This window comes from Boleophthalmus pectinirostris, unplaced genomic scaffold (assembly GCF_026225935.1).
Source record: "Boleophthalmus pectinirostris isolate CB_2022bp ecotype Guang Dong unplaced genomic scaffold, ASM2622593v1 HiC_scaffold_4, whole genome shotgun sequence".
Lineage (NCBI taxonomy): Eukaryota > Metazoa > Chordata > Actinopteri > Gobiiformes > Gobiidae > Boleophthalmus > Boleophthalmus pectinirostris.
The window spans coordinates 18362501-18374403 of NW_026571353.1; the positions used below are offsets into that span (position 1 = coordinate 18362501).

General features: G+C 39.2%; 2 protein-coding genes across 5 annotated transcripts; both read left to right on the forward strand.

Annotated features, from left to right (window-relative positions):
• The first annotated feature begins 232 nt into the window (after window positions 1-232).
• Window positions 233-7940, forward strand: morc2 (MORC family CW-type zinc finger 2). 2 transcript variants are annotated; one of them, XM_055161795.1, is made up of 27 exons: window positions 233-386; window positions 478-531; window positions 599-633; window positions 709-777; window positions 848-938; window positions 1014-1122; window positions 1201-1360; window positions 1451-1562; window positions 1669-1794; window positions 2225-2304; window positions 2375-2457; window positions 2534-2619; window positions 2716-2856; window positions 2925-3079; window positions 3345-3473; window positions 3547-3652; window positions 3804-3936; window positions 3998-4048; window positions 4132-4377; window positions 4449-4679; window positions 4888-5007; window positions 5840-5894; window positions 5974-6112; window positions 6184-6351; window positions 6589-6682; window positions 6808-6996; window positions 7157-7940. In XM_055161795.1, exons 1-27 carry the CDS (start codon window positions 319-321, stop codon window positions 7223-7225), a joined length of 3099 nt encoding a protein of 1032 aa, XP_055017770.1. In that variant the 5' UTR covers window positions 233-318; the 3' UTR covers window positions 7226-7940. The 2 variants fall into 2 exon arrangements, with proteins under 2 accessions (XP_055017770.1, XP_055017771.1); XM_055161796.1 differs by lacking the exon at window positions 4888-5007.
• A 99-nt stretch (window positions 7941-8039) lies between these two features.
• On the forward strand, window positions 8040-11851 carry LOC110156733 (acyl-CoA dehydrogenase family member 11-like). Of its 3 annotated transcripts, none has more exons than XM_020920947.2 (15): window positions 8040-8219; window positions 8342-8622; window positions 8728-8951; window positions 9033-9132; window positions 9222-9339; window positions 9430-9572; window positions 9798-9950; window positions 10020-10114; window positions 10211-10310; window positions 10371-10511; window positions 10587-10679; window positions 10760-10867; window positions 10957-11128; window positions 11204-11270; window positions 11349-11851. In XM_020920947.2, the coding sequence occupies exons 2-15, from the start codon at window positions 8353-8355 to the stop codon at window positions 11458-11460; spliced, it is 1896 nt and encodes a 631-aa protein (XP_020776606.1). In that variant the 5' UTR covers window positions 8040-8219; window positions 8342-8352; the 3' UTR covers window positions 11461-11851. The 3 variants fall into 3 exon arrangements, with proteins under 3 accessions (XP_020776606.1, XP_020776607.1, XP_055017423.1); XM_020920948.2 differs by having other exon boundaries at window positions 8040-8123; XM_055161448.1 differs by having other exon boundaries at window positions 8040-8622; window positions 11204-11236.
• The last annotated feature ends 52 nt before the right edge of the window (window positions 11852-11903 follow it).

Consider the following 11903-nt stretch of genomic DNA (forward strand, 5'->3'; position numbering starts at 1 on the left):
TGTCTGTAGTGGTGTCATTGCGCTTAGTCTTCGCTGAAACTTAACCGATGTCTGTTTGTAAGTAAACAATTGTAATGGGTGGGCTATGATCGTGGCTCGAGACGAGTCATTGTGTAGCATTTAACGCTAGCTCGTTGCACTGTGTGCTATGACACTCTGTCTCAGGCTGTTTAATTCAGACAAACAGGCCTCCCACGTGGTGACACTCACCTGGAGGAGGTGTTCCGAAATGACCAGACATCAAGAGGAACTGGGACATGATTCATGACCAAACCTGTCTTGTGTTTATAGGCCAAGTAATAACATCATTGATTGACCATGGCATACTCAAGCTATAGCTCTCTGAGTAGAGCTCAGCTTACCTTTGAGTATCTTCACACAAATTCGTAAGTGCCAGTTTACCAATATTCATGAGATGTGCATCCCTGTAAATGTGGTAACAAATCATACATACTGAGAAAAATAATTTGTCTTTAGAACAACCCATGAGTTCCTATTTGGAGCACTGGCTGAGCTTGTGGATAATTCTAGGTAAACCTGTTGCTTTTTGATGAATGAAGTCAAGCCAAACACAAAATAAACATGTATATATTTTCAGGGATGCCAGTGCTACACGAATTGATATCTACACAGGTATGCCATATCTCACAATATTTTAATAACACAAAAGATGGACATATCCACTGCCATTTTACTATTCATTTTCAGAAAAAAGGCCAGAGCTACGGGGTGGCTACATGTTATGTTTTCTTGATGATGGCATTGGAATGGATCCAAGTGAGTTTTTGTCTGTAAGCATTGTAGTTGATTTTTTTATTTAAATTTATATTGAGTAAGTTTCTCCTAGGTGAGGCAACGCATGTGATTCAGTTTGGAAAGTCAAACAAACGCTCAACAGAATCTAGCCAGATTGGTCAGTATGGAAATGGACTGAAATCGTAAGTTAATGATGTGTTTTTTTCCTGTTATACTGATAAATTGCTCTTAAATTTGTGTATTGTGTTTACCAACAGAGGTTCAATGCGTATTGGGAAAGACTTCATCTTGTTTACAAAAAAAGGCACCACTCTTACATGTTTATTCTTATCACGGACATTTCACGAAGAGGAAGGGCTGGATGAGGTTGGTACTTGTTGAGTCAGATATATACTGATTGGGGTATATTTTTGCTGGACTAAAAAGTATCAGTTTTCTTTTTAGGTTATTGTGCCTCTTCCTTCATGGGATTTGAAGACAAAAGAACCTCAGACCTCTGATCCAGAGAAGTATGCAATAGAGACAGAGCTGATCTTCAAATACTCTCCATTTAAAAATGAACTGCAACTCATGGAGCAGTTCAACAAAATAGAAAGTAGCAGCGGTATACCTACATTTTGTGACTGTGTCCATTTTGTGTGATTTTCTGTGATTAAGTTTATTACATTTTTGTACATACTTTTTTAATTTAAAGGTACTCTTGTGATTATCTACAATCTGAAGCTGATGGACAGCAGGGAACCAGAGCTGGACTTTGAGACCGATCATCAGGATATACTTATGGCCGGAACACCAGCTGAAGGAGTGTAAGTCTATTATTCAACTCACCACATTTCAGCTATGGAAAACAATGTGTCTGCTGTATCATGCTGATGCATAGGTGGTGACAATCCCCTCTTTATTTTCCAACAGGAAGCCAGAGCGCAGGTCATTCAGGGCATATGCTGCAGTTTTATATATTGACCCACGCATGAGAATATTTATCCAAGGGCATAAAGTCAGGACAAAAAGACTCTCCTGCTGCCTGTATAAACCAAGGTAATGATTTTACATAAATGCTAAAGCCTATTAACCTGCCTAGCAGGATGAATTCTCGCGATATTTGTGCATTCAAAAACTCCAGAGAATACATTTGGCTAATGCTGTTGCGGCAGGAAGTGTCCAGATGAACCAAAACAAATATGGTGATGTGAACTGCAGTGTAAATACGGACCATTTTGTTTTTGAAAAACTTGCAGAGGGAAGTGATTTGTGCATTTGTGGACTCGAAAGATGTTGCTTGAAGTGCTTTTCTGGATTTTACAAAAGTTTGATTTCTCTGCTGTTGTGACTAATCATTTTTAAATATCCAGACATTCCTCCTCTCCCCGATTGCTTTCATAGAGAGCCATTCCACATGAATACATGTGTGTTACATATCAGTCTGATGTAATTCAGGTTAACTAAATCAACCTCTTTTCCCAATTAGACTTTACAAATATTCATCCACTCGGTTTAAAACTCGTGCTGAACAAGAAGTCAAGAAGGCAGATCATCTTGCCAAAATTGGTAAGTGCTAAACTAAAACTAAAGGAAAACAATATGTAAGTAAGAGTTCTGATTTGCATTTTTTTTATAGCTGAAGAAAAAGCAAGAGAAGCCGAGAGCAAGCGCATTGCTTTAGAGGCTAAGCATGGGGATGATTTGTCAAAAGATTCACGAGTATGCTACACAATAAATTATTTAGAATGATTGTCAATAAAGGTTATTTACAAAATACCCATCAATTTGTTTTTAGGCAATTCTGAGGAAGGTTCAGGATGCAGCCATGATGCTCCGACGAGACGCAGAAATGAAACAAAGAATCCTCGAAGCCAAGCAGAAGTATGGGTTTTATAGCATAAAATCATAAACGTTTATGATATATAAAAATATATATACTGCTTAGTGTTTCCATTCTGCAACTGTTTATGTTGTCAGGGCATTAAAGGAACCTAAAGAACTGAATTTTATATTTGGTGTGAACATTGACCAGAGGGAACTAGATGGAATGTTTATTTACAATTGCTCTCGTCTCATTAAAATGTATGAAAAGACTGGACCTCAACTTGAGGGAGGAATGTAAGTACGTTGTAGTTGTCTAAAGATCAGATTGCAGGAGAGTATGCTCATTCACTTGTGTGTTTCAGGGCATGTGGGGGTGTTGTTGGAGTTGTTGATGTTCCATATTTAGTTCTCGAACCCACTCACAACAAACAAGACTTTGCAGATGCAAAAGAGTATCGCCACCTTTTAAAGTCTATGGGAGAACATCTGGCTCAGTACTGGAAAGACTCAAACATTGGTGAGCTTTCCCTCTACACGCAGTTATCCTTTTATCAGTTCTCAGAACCAGTTGCATATTTGAGAATTGCAGATATATACTGCTCAAAAATGAAATGCTGCTCTGAATGAGACACACTACATCAGATGTGACTGCAAAGTTGACACTATCTGGGAGCCAAAGCACAAGAGACGGGAATAAAGTGCATTAATCCCCAGTTTTACAGGGATGACAGTTTGTTAGTGTTGTTTGCAACATGGCTAATTCTGTTGTATTTCAACGACAGCTCAAAAAGGCATTGTGAAGTTCTGGGATGAGTTTGGCTATCTGTCGGCCAGCTGGTCTGCACCTCCTTCTTCAGAGATGAGATATAAGAGACGTCGTGCAATGGAGATACCAGTTACCATTCAGTGTGGTTAGTAATTTAACTGCTTGATCTAACTTTAAATATATTATTCTTTATCATTTGTATTTGTATCTATTTTTAGATAAATGTTTGAAGTGGAGGACGCTACCTTTTGAAATGGATGCAGTAGACAAACGCTACCCAGACAGCTGGGTGTGTCTTATGAACCCAGACAGCACCCAAGACAGGTTTGGTTAAATACACTTTTCAGAAATAATATTAACAGAGACTACCTAAATATTAAGCACACTTGCTCAATCAATCAACCCTTTGTAGATTGAGTTATTAATTGAATTTAAAGTCATTCTAAATTGCAAGTGTTTTGATGATGTTTTACAGATGCGATGCTTCTGAACAAAAACAGAATTTGCCTTGTGGGGTCTTGAAAAAAGACAAACCCACTGCTGAGAACAAACAGAAAGAACTTGCTGAAAAAATTAAACAGCAACAGGAGAAACTAGATGCCCTGCAGGTATGTAGTTCTTTGTTCCTGTGCACAATAAATGTAATAATATACATTTTTCTTTTTTCAGAAAACAAGCACTATAAAATCAGCGGCTGATATTAGAAAACTGCCACTAGAGGTGAGCCTGAAACTAACTGAAAATTAATTGAATTTAACTTGACATTTAAATGAATTTCAACTCTTTGAACTTTTATGATCCAGCCAACTAGGTCATCAGGGAGATCTGTTGCTCGCCCCCGTTCGCCGCCTTTGCCTGCTCACCTTAAAAATGCCCCCAGTGTTCCCCCGTCCCGTGCTGCTTCTCAGCGGCCCACTCGAAGCCCCGCTCCACCTCCTGCTAAACCAGAGCCACCAAAGTCAAGAACTGCAGCTAAACCAGCTACACCCACAGCAAAGCCTTCACTGAAAGCGGTCACTAAAGCAACACCACCAAGTCGAACCTCAAAAGTGAGTCTGAGTAATTGTCAATGTTTGTGATATTGTCTGGTCATGTGGTCATGTGGTTTATCTTAATACAGACCCCAGCCAAACCACTGCCAGCTGCAGCTTCTGGGCAACGCAAGAGGATAATAGAGGACGACAGTGAGGAAGAGGAAGCGGAGGAGGAAGAGGAAGAGGAAGAGGAGGATGACAGTGAAGAGGAGAGTGATGAAGAACCACAAACTAAGAAATCAAAGATGGCTGCAGCTGCTACCCGTGGCAAAGTAGTTGAGAAAAGTCCGGCACCTAAGCGAGGAAAGTTGGATGAGGTTTGTTGGATGTTGTTTGATGTGTTTTTATTACTAAAAGCTTTTGGGCCCCAACATGTGGTGAATTAACTTTCTTTTAGTTGTGGTTTTGTGAACTAATGATCTATAGTAAACTAAGTAGACTTAATTAAATATTTAAATATGGTCATAAACGACTAAGCCATTGACAGAAGATGAGAATTCGATTATTTTGCTATTGACCCCGCAGGTTAACAAACTCATCCATTCTGCGAAGAAGGGGTTTTCTACTCCAACCAGACAGGCACAGACTGCAGCAGCATCCTCCCCTAAAACTGTTTCCACACCTGAGCATGGTGCTAGAGCTAAGGTAGCCCTACTTGCCGCACTCTGCCATTTAAAATCAAGATGACTTGATTGACTTCTGCTTGCTCACTTTCAATAACCACTCTTTTTAGTCTTCTGTTGGGAGTCTTTTTTTTTTTTTTCTCCAGTTGGTGACCTTTTGGTAGAAATAGGAATTAATAACTACATCTTGATAAAGCATGCATTTTTTAGATTGCCACGATTGTGCACATTGTGGAGGGTATTAATGCTTGTCTTAGGTTGTTTTCACACTTGTTAATGTGCTCTGTGGACCTGCTGGTTTGGGCTTGTTCACATGAGGCATCAGCTAATCGTCAAACGTATTTCCATGAGCACACATTTCAAGTGGACAGAGCCCCTTGACTATACACACGTGTTTCCCTCGTGCTGTACACACGGTCTTTTCTTTCACCTATGGCTAACAACACCGTGAGGACTATACACACTGACAGCTGAGAAAAACCTTTTTGGTCAAAACACAGAGACCCAGGCTCCTCTGCACAGACAGAGGCAAGAGGAATTGTGTCTCACTGATCTTAAGTTGATCCAAATTGCCTCATCAGATGAACATATCAAACAGTAGCTCTGCACCGACCTTCATACAAATGTTATATGAGTACTTATTATACAATTCCAAGCACTTTCACACTCCAAGACCACCTGTTTCAAGCACGCTTGGATCGGCCATTTACTGTGTATCAGAATGCGACTGCTGAGTTCAGATCGGCCAGAGCGTACTGGTCTTGGAGTGAATGTTCTTTTACATTGCCCTAACAAGTAGAATTGTGAAAATTATCTTACTGATGCAACAATGACTACATTTTAACTTTTTCCAGGGACCACAAAAAGTCCAAGAAGAACCTGAAGATGATACCAAAAACGCTCAGAAAGGTTAGAAAAACTATTACTTAATAACAAGAGTAAATGGCACCTAAAAGAGCCTAAAAGTTGTTGCCTATTTTTCGTACAGATAAGGGTCTGTTAGTGGAAGTGCGTGTCAATAAAGAATGGTACACTGGTAAAGTTATTGCTGTTGAAGCAAATAAACAAACTGTTCGCTGGAAGGTTAAGTTTGACTATGTACCCACATCCACACCAAAAGACCGATGGTAAGAAATGCTTTAAACACTCTAAAATGTTCAACATGTTTATATTTATCTTCCTTGTGTTTTTTGCATAGGGTGTTTAAGGGGAGTGATGATGTTCGTTTGATGAAACCCCCATCTCCCAACTCTCAAACCCCCGACACGCAGCAGGAGACTGAGAAGGGTCCATCTCCAATGGAGCCGGACACTACACAACCAGGAACTAGTCGAGAAGTCACAGGGAGCTTGGTTAACATGCTCAGGTGTGCTTTTTGTACTAGATTCATCATTCTAACATTTGTATATCAGGATTTTGGTTCTTAAACCTGGCTCTCAATGCCATGCATATAGTTATATAATGTATAAATCAAGACAACTGATTGTGAATTAATCGCTTATGGTATTCTACAATATATTACCATATGAATAATTTGTTAATGAAATACTTGCAAATACTTGTCATTTTAAATAATTTTCATATTTTAACTTGTTATTTTCAGGACAATGCTCCACTACTTTTTTCCTCCTGTTTTCCGGATTCCCAAAGATGAAGTTAACAGCATGACGGCTGAAGAGCTGGTTTCTTTTCCTTTGGTGAGACAAATTGATATAGATTGTTACTACCTCTCCTTTCTGTCCAGCTTGTGAAGTTCAATAGATTTATTTTATATGTACTTATTCTATTTAATCTACACAATTCTCCTTGTTGTGCATTTCAGAAAGAGTATTTTCAGCAGTATGAATCTGGTCTCCAGTCTCTGTGTAACTCTTATCAGAGCCGAGCTGATGCCAAGGCCAAAGCTGTGGAAGAGAAGTGCAACAGTACAGAAAACAAATTGAAAGAAGCAGATGAAAAACTGCAGAAGCTGAGAACAAATATTGTAGCACTGCTACAAAAAGTACAAGAGGTAAGACTTTTATTTTTTAATTGAGTGTAGTGACTAAAGCAGAAATGTGGAGTGAATGCTAGTATGAATATGTATTTAGTCCCATTATAACCAGCTTAAAATTATTTTTCCTTGTCATTAATCACTCCGGCAGTCAAATGTTGTTGTTTTTTTCTTTCAGGATATAGACATTAATACAGATGATGAGCTTGATGCATACATTGAAGATCTTCTTACCAAGGGTGATTAAAGAACTCCTCTGATGCAGTATAAAGTAACTTCTATTTGGCTGTGTGCTGTTGCACCTCTCAGAGGACAATGTCTGTGCTGCTTCAGTATTCAGATCATACTTTTTTGTCAGTGCTGTTGAATTTTAGACAGTCTTGTTTTAAACATATTTTGTTGTTCTGTGGCTTTCTGTAGTCATTTTAACATTATTTACATATATATTTTGTTAAAATATATGTTAATATTGTGTTCATTTTAAAGTGCTGTAATTTCCCTAATCATTTTACGTTTTGTCCAAAAAAGTATTTTACGTTGTCTTCAGTCAGTCTTTAACTAACTTGGGCATGCTGTTTAATTCATAACTAGAGGAAGGACTTTGTCGGTCTAGGCAAACCTGAGGCAAACTTGTATTTTTGTACACTAAAACACAACTGTGTTGACCAAGACCTTGCTCCGTCCTGGAAGCCCAGGCAATACTTTTACAAGTGGGTGTAATGCCACACCCCCAACAATTATTTACTGGGTTTTATCAGTATCTATATTCCTTTAGTTTCCTGTTTTAACTAAAAATATTTGTGCAGAAAATGTTTTGCAAATTATTCCTGTGGTTCATGAAGGCAACAAACGTGTGACCCAGTTGTTTTGAAAATTGTTGCATGCTCGCTGCCAATGTACTGGAACAGACAAATTCTGTATTTTTGGAAGACAAACTTGTAACAATAAAACAGTTTCTATAACGGCATCTTCATTATTATTACGATCAAACATGTTGTAAAACCTTGTATGCTTTATATCAATATCGTACTTTTATTCTGAAAGAGTGCCGTTCCGGATGTAAACACGGCTACAGTACTTACATGGTTTTATTTTAATGTTACGAATAGATATCGCGTATCTTTAGGTGAAGACTTCCATAAAAGGTTAAAAAAAAAAATTTTTTCTTTTACGTTTGAGTGCTGACTGCAGGGACGTGCCGGGTTTTCCGGGTTTATGCTTTCTTCCCGTATAGGATTTGGGTAAATAGTCAGCAGGCTTTGTGTGAATAACTATGAACTTTAACCCACATACTAACATGTAATAAAGATACCTTAAATAGGCCAGTAGTAAAATATAGCTGAAAATACTTAAACTTTTGCAGGTCTTTGCGTTATGCGGTTTTGTACAGTTCTCTGCCGTGGGGCTGAGGGTACGGCAAGGCAAAAGGTTCCCCGTGGGCTCCCCTTTCAGTCACCCAAACCTGCCAGATCAGGCAGTGTCGCCCAAACATTCACCAAACCAGTGAATGAGGCGGCAGTAGACAGTCTATCATTCTCCAAAGCCAAAATTGGGTGCTTCTTTCAAGAAAGACCAGTACTAAAGAATCCATTCCTTGAGGATGCTCTGCTCAAGGGCTATCTGAAGAGGTATATACCACATGAGGTGAGATGTTGCATCTTTGAGTTGTCGATTGATTATTTATTTATTTATTTATTTATTTATTTTTACATATTTTTTACAAGCTAATAGACTTGTGTGTCATTACAGGCAGTTGTGTCAGATTTATGTGCATTTGGAGAGCGTGTAGCCAATGAAGTCGATGGCTGGGGGAGAGAATGCGAAGTTTCTCCTCCACAACTGGTTCAGTATGACTCTTGGGGGCGCAGAGTGGACCTCATCCACACTAGTGCTGCCTGGAAACGAATGAAAGACTTATCAGCTAGAGAAGGACTTGTTTCCATTGGCTATGAGCGACATTATGGGGAGTGGAGGTTAAAAATCTTTACTACACTTAATTATATCTTCAAGCTGGCCCCAAGACACAAATGTAACCCTAATCGCTTGTGTTTTAGTCGTGTTTGTCAAATGAGCAAGTTATTCCTCTTCTCACCCTCCTCTGGCCTCTACACCTGTCCTTTGGCCATGACTGATGGAGCAGCTAAGGTTATTGAGGTATGTCAGTAAATCAAGTTAAAAGATTCTTCAATTTTGCCTTACTATCTACTTAGAGGTAAATTACAGCCATTGTTTCTGTGCACAAGTCCTTAGGTACCTCTTGGCCAGTGAAGGAAGCCTTTAATCGATTGACCACTCGTAAACCTGAATATTTTTGGACATCTGGGCAGTGGATGACTGAGCGACAAGGAGGATCTGATGTCGGTTAGTCATGCTTGTGTTGTTATGGTAAAATACATGTCAGTATAACTTCACAGGTTTGTTTTGTATGTAACCTTTTCTACATCCCCACAGCGAATGGAACGGAAACAGTGGCTGTTCCTCAAACTGATGGTTCATTCAAGCTTTTTGGTTATAAGTGGTTCACCTCTGCCACAGACGCTGACATGACCCTCACACTGGCCAGAGTACAGGACTCCACAGGAGCTATAATACCGGTACAAAATTCTTTTCATGTGTAAACAGATAGAGTGTAAACACAAATAGACATGCAGCTATATATACTGTAGCGGTTCAATAAATTATGTAATAATAATAATTTAATACAATTTACTTTTTTTCCTTTATTATGTATGTTGGGTTGCTTGAGTAATTTGTACAAACCACTGCCCAGTACAGTCAGTGCATAATCACCATGCTACTGTATTTTCTCCCACATGCAGGGTAGTCGAGGACTGTCCTTGTTTTATGCTGAAGTGGGTCGTGATGAGAATGGTCAGTTAAAAGGCATAGAAGTACAGAAACTGAAGGACAAGCTTGGTACCAGACAGATGCCAACAGCAGAGTTACTGCTGGACGGACTGCCCGCTCATATGGTTCATAAAGAGTACCTCCAATCATGGAACACATGTTTTTACCAAAAATGCTAAACAACTTTATTTTAGATTTCTACAGAAGGACGGGGTGTGGCTTCCATTGCAAATATGCTTACAATAACCAGGATTCACAACAGTTTATCTGCAGCAGGAGCAATGCGAAGGCAAGATGTGTTATATAATGTTTGTCCATTGCAAGTCTGTTAAACTACATAAAAATAATATATAATTTCACTGTTATTAATTTATAATGTTGGCAGGGTAGTGCAGCTGGCCTGTGACTATGCAACCCGCCGCAAAGCTTTTGGGAAGCTTCTTAAAGACCACCCACTACACATGCAGACTCTTGCCAGGATGGAGGTAACATGGACAAAACTATTGGGCTTAATTTTCCCTGGATTGAAAAAGTCTTTGTTTTAGGTTGAAACTCGTGGGGCCTTTCTCTTGGTAATGGATGTCTGTCGTCTTTTGGGCCTGGAGGAAACAGGAATTGCAACTGAACTTGACTCACATCTCCTACGTCTTCTTACACCTGTTGTCAAATTGTACACAGGTAAGCAGGTAAGCTTCAGACATCTGAAATATCATTCTCTCCACTATCCAGCATCTAGCATACTCAACTTTCTTCTGTTATAGGCTGTGGCTGTGGTGTCAGAGGGGTTGGAAAGCTTTGGTGGACAGGGCTACATTGAAGATACTGGGTTGCCAGGACTTCTTCGAGATGCACAGGTCTCTATTAGTAAACTATAAAGCAAACAGCTGTATTCTAGATATATTGAGCATTTTGAAAATATAATCTGACCTTGTAGGTGTTGAGCATTTGGGAAGGCACAACAAATGTCCTGTCATTGGATATTCTCCGCTGTGTGGCAAGAAGCTCAGGCATGGTTTTTCATGCATATTTTAGCCACACCAAGGTAATGGGTAACTTGCCAAACTGGTTTAAATGAAACATGTGTAAGCATGAATGAGCACAAACATCTGACCTTATTTACTCTTGTCCTAGTCCCTTCTTAAAAATGCATCTGGGGTTTCTGTATTGACTCCAGCAGTAAAAGCAATACAGTGTGCACTCTCTAAACTGGAGTTATTGGTGCAGGACGCTGCCACCAAGGAGCCCCGCTATCTTGAAATGGCAGCGAGAGATCTAGCGTATAGTTTGGCTCGTATCTATGCAGGTAAAGCATCACCACAAAATAATCCAAAATTGAAATACACTTTCTTTAAATACCCACAATGTGATTATTTAATAGGGGCCCTTCTTACTGATCATGCATCTTGGAAAGGTGCATCTCCATCTGATTCATATGCGGCTTTAAGGTAAAGGCTGCAGTGTTTAAGTGGAAATAAATTAATAATCTGGCTTTTTTTGTTTTGTTTTGTTTTTCTTTTTTCCAGGTGGTGTGAGCAGGATTTGTGTCCTGTGGAAACTAACCAGGAAAGAGGCTGGTACAACCCTGGCTCTCCACATGATAATGCAGCATTAGTGTACCAGCAAACACAACACTGAAATAATTAAGCATTTCAAAAAACACAAAAAAGCCTTTATTGTATTTATATAGTACGACGTATAGAGTTTATTTCATCTGTGCAGAAAGACAGGGGGAGAGATGCTTTATTGATTTTGAGGGAAATTCAAGTTTTGCTGCAGCAAACTGTTGCAATTTTTCAGCCACATTTACACTGCGCTTCTCAGTCGCCTTTGTGTCTCAATCTAAGGTCTCAGTGCAATTTAACAGACGGACTGGTCAGGTAGGATTGGCAGATCTGTGTCAGGGCGGTTTTGGGAAATGAGGAGGCAAAAGTGTCTCTCCTCTGTGTCTTGCAATAAAGAGACTGTAAATTGTTACAGTAAACACAAGGTTCAGAATGTATAATAAACAATTTTGAATGTTACAAAATGTAAACTTTTTTATTATTACTGTTTATGTATTTCATGTGGTATTAAAATGT